At 37.5% G+C, this 7,563-nt stretch overlaps 1 protein-coding gene across 9 annotated transcripts in view; it reads left to right on the forward strand.

Moving 5' to 3' along the window:
* FOXP2 (forkhead box P2) overlaps positions 1-7,563 on the forward strand; it is a 407,577-nt gene that overhangs the window by 80,304 nt on the left and 319,710 nt on the right. For 2 of the 9 annotated variants that reach the window (XM_006859304.1, XM_006859305.1), the window contains exon 2: positions 3,492-3,497. The exons of the other annotated variants lie outside the window; for them this stretch is intronic. In XM_006859304.1, coding sequence (XP_006859366.1) covers positions 3,492-3,497 — 6 coding nt within the window. The remainder of the gene's footprint in view (positions 1-3,491; positions 3,498-7,563) is intronic. 9 annotated transcript variants of the gene reach the window in all.

The raw sequence follows: 7,563 nt of genomic DNA on the forward strand, positions 1-7,563 counted from the left end.
TCTTTAATTTGTTGTTCCTGGCATAGTAAACCATGTGATTGTCAGCTTGAAAATGGCAGGACTAATCTTTCGGCAAACTAATGCTTAGGAGATCGATCTTTATCCATTCCATTTAATTCTAAATAATTTCCAATTTTCCTAGATGTATGCTTCATACATTCCATATTTTGATTATTAAACATAATAATATTCATGAAACAGCTGTTTCTTCTCATTTTAAATTGTTGAAAACCTATCAGCACATGAAGGTTCTGAAAGCCTTACTCCTTTCAAGTCATCATGCTCAAGTCTACTTTGAGGAGACAGACCTTTCCAAGTCATATTTTGAGTGTCTTCCAACCTGAGGCACTCTTCTTCTAACAATATATCAGAAAATATTCTGCTGATATTCATAAAGTTTTTGACTAAACATTCAGAAGAACTCAGCCTCTCCTTCCTAGTCTCTTAGTCTGGAAGGTCTGCTGATACCTTCCACCATGAGTGATCCTGCTGGTAGTTAAGATACTGGTGACATAGCTTCTAGCCTCACAGTAACACCCAAATCACTAGAGTATAACAAACTGACCGACGAATGGTGAAGCATAACTGAAGTTGTTGCTGTTATTACGTGCTGTTGAGTCAGTTCCGACCCATAGCAACCCTGTATAGAGTTTTCAAGAAGCATCTGGTGAGTTTGAAGCACTGCTCTTTCGATTCATGTTGACCTCACGGTCAAGTGCTTATCTTACAGCACCACATCAGGACTCCATCACTAATGTAGGCTAAAAAAATAACTATCTCTGAGATACAGTTAAACTGGAATTCTTTCAGAATGCAAGTTAGGCCTATAATCTTAATTAAAAAAATTTAAAAACTAATAAAGAAATGCCTCTTATCTCTTCTCCACATCAATACAGTTTTATCTCCCTCCCTGTCCAAAGCATTTGCCAAAAAGGGAGCCCTCGCTTGCATATGCTGAAATAACTCCAAACCACAAGAACCACCACCAAGGTAGCATTTGGGATTAATGTGATAGATACTGCCAAGTCTGTCTCCTCACAGTACTGACACCATCTCAGCCAGACTGTAGGTCTAAGTCAAAAATCCTGCCCAGAGCATTTTTCTTCAACTTTAAGTCAATCTGAGTAATTGTACATGTGTAAACCATGCCTAATAGCATTTCCCCAAACACTAAATGTTAACAAAAAAAAAAAAAAGCTGGCTCTTTGCTGTCTTCTCACTGAAGCCATATCCAGGGCTTTGCCTGCAGACTCCAGTTTCAGGAAGCAGAGATCCCTTAAGCTTTCATCACCCTTCCTTAAAGTAAACTTTCTCTCTTTAGCACACCTTAAAAACAGAAGATTCAGTAAATATCATCTTTCTTATTTACATATTGCATGTGAGCCTATATGACAAGCCCAATGCATTCTGTGTACACAATGATTTTTTTAATATCAGAACAACAGAAGAGCAAATATCATTGTCTTGGTTACTAGGTACATTTTTTTTCAAAAATTCCCCCCCAAAAATATGTCAGAGCTTCTCAGATTTATTTATACAATAATCAAATCTTCACTATCTGTAATGACACTGGCATCTGTGGTTAATGTTCATTGAAAGGCTACACACATCAAGAAGATGAAGCAGAAAAAGAATTTTTTTTCCTATGACAATATTAAACCCATATAGAGTCTCTGTATGTGCAGCATAACAAACGGCCTAACTCTTAACAGAGCTCTTTTTCTCATTGTAAACCACTTACAGGCAAACTCAGTCACTGATTTATTTTTATTGATTTTAAATAAACGAAAGCTTACAATTTCAACCCAATTGAAAATCCTAGAAAATAGCAGATGATCAGCAACAATACATAAGATTTAGAATGGTAGTTGCTTAAGGTGTTTTTACCTCGGGATTTGCTATTAACCACTATAACTCTCACTGATGATAAGCACTTCCAATTAAAATTTCCAGGTAGTTTTCTGATTTTTGCATTTTCTCTACAACCTACATTTCCCTCGCTTTTCCCATATAATGATGGTGTCTGACCGCGTCCCCCACCCCTTATCCATCATTCTCACATATTCTGATATTTATTCCAAACTGGGTCTCTTGGTGTGTTTTATGGGCACATAGGTATGCCAGTGGTGACGTGACTTGGATTCTAACTGAAGAGAGAATCACAGCAAACTCAGAAGTGTAACTGTTTAAAATTAGTAGTAAAAAGAATCACCACCACCAAAAACCTGTTGCCTTTGAGTCAATTCCAACTCATAGGAGTCCTGTAGGCACAGTAGAACTGCCCCTTTGTGGTTTTCAAGGCTGTAACGTTTGCAGAAGTACACGGTCGCATCATTGCCGTATCTTTCTCCCATGTAACAGCTGGTGAATTTTAAAGACTGACCTTTTGATTAACAGTCCAGTTCTTAACCATTGTGTCACCAGGGCTCCTTGCAATCTACATAGATAAAGGAACTATGTCATTTGCGCCTACCTGGTACTAGAATAACAAAATAAGCCTGAGAATCAAGTTTTATCTCCTTATATCAACTAATATGAGACTTTCAGATCAATGTAAGACATGGCATCCATCTATTCATCCATCCATCTATCAACTTATTCATTTATCCCTACATCAAATACTTACTGTTGCTGTTAAGTGCCATGGAGTCAGTTCTGACTAATAGTGAATCAGCACAACAGAACGAAAAACTGGTTTGTCTTGCACCATCTTCATAATCATTGCTATGTTTGAACCCAGTATGCAAACATTGTGTCAGTCCATCTCTTTGAGTGTCTGCCTCTTTTTGCTGACCTTCTACTTTATCAAATATGATTCCTTCTCTAGGGACCTGTCTCTCCTGATAAAATGCACAAAGTATGAGAAAAAATATTTCCCCCTTCCCTCTGCCTCACTTCTAAGATGCGTTCTACCTACACTTCTTTCAAGACAGATTAGTTCATTCTTCTCGCAGTCCATGGTCTGTTTAATATTCACCAAAACATTTCTTCAGTCTTCCTTATTCATTGGCCAGCTCTCATACACATTAGAACGTTGCAAGTACCTTACTTTGGGTTAGGCACTCCTTAGTCTTAAAATGACATCTTTGCTTTTGAGCACTTTCAACAAATCTTTTGCAGATTTACCCAATCCAATACATCCTTTGCTTTCTTGACTGCTGCTTCTATGTGCATAGATTATGGATCAAAGTAAAATGAAAACCTTGACAGTTTCACTATTTATTCTGTTTATCATGATAAGGACTAAGGTGCACCTAAACCAAGCCATGATATTTTCAATTGCCTCTTATCCTTACAAAAGCTAGATAATGAATAAGGAACATCAAAGACAGATTGATGCATTTAATTGATGGTATTAGCAAAATATAGTGAATATACTGCAGACAACCAAAAGAGTAAACAAGTCTGTCTTGGAGTAAGTACAGTCAGAAGGTTCCTTAGAAGGGAGATGGCAAGCCTTGTTTCATGTACTTTGGACATGTTATCAGAAGGAGCAAGTTGGATTGACACAGTGGCGACAATGGTGAACTCAAACATGGAACTAATACGAGGATGGTGCAGGGCCACACAGTGTTTTGTTCTGCCACATAAAGGGCTGCTATGAACTGGAGGAACATCAATATTATGAAGTTGCTTATTGGTCCAATTGTGAGGATTTTTGTTTTCTTTACATTGAGGCGTATTCTACAGTGAAGGCTGTTGTCTTCATCATAAATGCTTCATGTCATCTTTGCTTTCTGCAAGATAGATTGTGTCATTTGCATATTGCAGGTTGTTACTGACTCTTCTTTCAGTCATGATTCCATTCTTTATATGTTCCAGATTCTGGCATTATTTGTTCAGCAGGCAGATTAAATAAATAGGTGAATGGATACAACTCTGATGCACACCTCTTCATTATCCCCTTGTTGTATTCTAGCAACTGTCTTATCAGTCAATGTAAAGGTTTCACATAAGCACAATTATAAGTGCTCTCAAATTCCCACTTTTCACGATGTTATCCATAACTATGATCTGCACTGCCATGTGCCTTTGCATGATCAATAAAATACAAGTAAATCTTTTTCTGGTGTATTGTGCTTTCAGCCAGCATCCATCTGACATCACCAGTGGTATCCCTACTCCTGCATTGTCTTTTGATATATTATCCTTATTGTAGTGTTCTGGAACCAAACTTTCAATAGCTCACATTTTTGGCAGTTTGTTATTGATGTAGTATTGCAGCATTTTAAATTTAATTATATTCAACAAAACCTTTCTTCCCTTACAGTGCTTTAACTCTGGGTTTTTGTACATTCCATTACGTTGTATGTGTCTGTGTGTGTTAGCAAGCCTTCCTCTGCAATATTCTGTTCAGCTCTCTATGCTATCCATTCATCTTCTGTTCATTTGAGGTACTCTCTGTTCAAGAGCAAATTCTAAAATCTCTTTGGACATTCATTTGGGTCTTTTCTTTCCTATCTCTTTAATGCCTTTTGCTTCTTACATGTACAATGTCCTTGGTCTCATCACACAATTCGTCCAATCTTCAATCCTTAGTGTTCAGTTTATCAAATCTGTTCTAGAGAAAGGTTCTAAATTCAGGTGGAACATACAACATCAGGTGGACATAGTGCAAGTGTGGCTTCCAGAGCACTGCAATAAGTTAACATACAATAAAGTGAGTCACATGAATTTTTGGTTTCTCAGTGTATATAAAATTTATGTTTATAATACTCTATATTCTATTTGGGGAGCTTAGTAGCTCTGTAGGATAAGCACTGGACTATGAACCACACAGTTGATGGTTTGAGCCTACCAGCCACTCCTTGAGAGAAAAATGAAGTTTTTTGCTCCCACAAAGATTTACAGCCCCTTAAGTCCTTATACAGAATAGGAATCAGAATCGACTAGATGACACTTAGCAATATAATCTATTAAGTGTGCAATCGCATTATGAAACCATTTAAAATATTGTGACAGTTACCAAAATGTGACACAGAGACAGGAAGTGAGCACATCTTACAGGAAAATGACACCAATAGACGTGTTAGATACAGAGTTACCACAAATCTTCAAATTGTCCAAGAAGCAGTATCTGTGAATTGCAGTAAGATGAAGTAAAAGTAATACAAGGCCTGACTGTGTTCGAGGCCATACTTTGGCTCTTGTGAACTTACAAGGGGTTTCAAAAAGTTTGCAGGAAAAAAAAATCATTTTCTTTTCATTCCATTTTTTAACGAACTTTTCAAAGCCGCATTGTATTTTATTTTCTTTACTTCCTCCTTTGACTTGCATTTGAACAATTTCTGATTTGTTCCACAGTCGACCCCTGGCCTTGTTCTGGCAGATTGTATTGACTTCTCCATCATCTCTGAGTTTTCTTCCCAAAACATTTCTTTCCTTATGGTGTTCTAACTCCAAGTCTGTGAACATTTCATTACAATTTTCCTTCCCCTATCTACACCCTCTGCCCCTACAAGCCTCCTCTGAAATCTTCTTCAGCTGTTTTAGGTGATCATTTTTCTTCTGTTTACTTCCACAGATGTAGTCTACTTGGTTCCTCTGTATTCCACCCAGTGGAGTCGATGTACATGAGGTTGTTGTTAAGTGCAATTCAGTTGATTCCAACTCATTCCAAACACAAGGCTGCATGGCCATCTTTACAGTCATTGCTATGTTTGAGCCTATTGTTGCAACCAATGTGTCAACCCATCTCATTTGGGTTCTTCCTGTTTTTCAATGGCCTTCTACGTTAAGCATGAAATCTTTTTCCAGGGACTGGTTCCTCCTGACAATTTGTCCACAGTACATGAAACAGAGTCTTGTTGCTTTCACTTCTAAGGAGAATTCCAGCTTTACTTTTTCCAAGAGAGAGTTATTTGTCCGTCAGGCAATTTAACAGTACTTTAACTATTCTCTGCCAACACCACGACTGTTGTGTACCACGTCTTCTCCTTTCTTCCTTATTCACTGTCCAACTTTCCTATGCATAAGAAGTCATCTAAATACTATAACTAAATACTAAGGGTCAGGTGCACCTTAGTTCTCAAAGTAATCATTTTGCTCTTTAAGACATTAAAGAGGTCTTATGCAGCAGATTTGTCCAATGCAATATGTTAGATTTCTTGACTTCTGCTTCCATGAGCAATATTGTAGACCCAAGTAAAATGAAATACTTGACAACTTCAGTTTTTTTGTGATGTTGTTTTTTGGTTCAGATTTTGTTTTCCCTACTGGAGGCTGTATTATTTGATCTTCATCAGCAAGTGTTTCAAGTCCTCTTCACTTTCAGCATGCAAGGTAGTGTCACCTGCATATTGCCATTGGTTAATTAGTCTTTCTCCATTCCTGATGCTGCATCCTTCTTCATATAGTCCAGTTTCTCTAATTATTTGCTCAGCATCCCGCATGAATAAGAATGGGAAAAAATGCAACCCTGACACACACCTTTCCTGAATTTAAATTGCACAGTATCCTTTTGTTCTTTTCAAAAGACTGCCAATTGTTGTATGTACAGGTTCTGAATAAGCAGTTTGGTAAGATCCACACAGTTATATTCCTTTGCATAGTCAATAAACCACAAGTTAACTTCTTTCTGTTATTCTCTGCTTCCTGCCAAGATCCATCTGACATTAGCAATGGTATCCCTTTTTCCATATTCTCCTTTGAATCTGGCTTTAATTTCTATTGACATACTGTGGCCACCATTTTTTTAAATTATCATCAACAAAATTTACTTGCATGTGATATTAGTGATATTGTTATATAATTTCTCCATTATTTTCAGTCACCTTTCTTTGGAATGGGCAAAAATGTGGATCTCTTCCAGTCGGTTGGCAGGTAACTATCTTGAAAATTTCTTGGTAAAGACTAGTGAGTGCTTCCAATGCTTCATAATTTTGGTGAAATATTTCCATTGGTATTCTGCCACATCATGGAGATTTATTTGTCCTAATGCCTTCAGTGCAGCTTGGACTTCTTCCTTTATTTAATATTATCAGTTCTTGATCATACTCCTTCTGAAATGGTTAAATGTTGAACCTTTTTTTTGGGGGGGGATTGTGTATTCGCGTATTACTTTCGTCTTCTTTCGATGCTTTCTGTATTATTCGACATTTTCTCCATGTTGTTACTGTTAAGTACCGTCAAGTTGGTTCTGACTCCTAGCAACCCTGTATAGGGTTTCCTAGGAGTAGCTGTTGGATTCCAACTGCTGACCTTGTGGTTAGGAATCTGGTACTTAACCTACCAGTGCCATACCAGGACTTCATTTTGCCCATAGAAACCTTCAATATTCCAAAATCAAAGCTTGAATATTTTCTTCAGTTCTTTCAGCTTGAGAATTACTAAACATGTTCTGTTTTGTTTTGTTTTTTAACTCTGGTCTTCGCACATTTCATTATAATATTTTCTCTTCTCTAGTTGCCCTTTAAAATATTCTGTTTGGCTCTTAGTTCATCTATTTCTTCCAGGAATCCTGGTGTGTGGCACTGTGGGTTAATGCGCTGGACTGCAAAGTTGGTTTGTACCACAAGGATGGCAGTTCAAGCTCACCAGCTGCTCCTTGGAAACCCTATACAG

This window comes from Chrysochloris asiatica, unplaced genomic scaffold, assembly GCF_000296735.1.
Source record: "Chrysochloris asiatica unplaced genomic scaffold, ChrAsi1.0 scaffold00032, whole genome shotgun sequence".
NCBI classification, from domain to species: Eukaryota; Metazoa; Chordata; class Mammalia; order Afrosoricida; family Chrysochloridae; genus Chrysochloris; species Chrysochloris asiatica.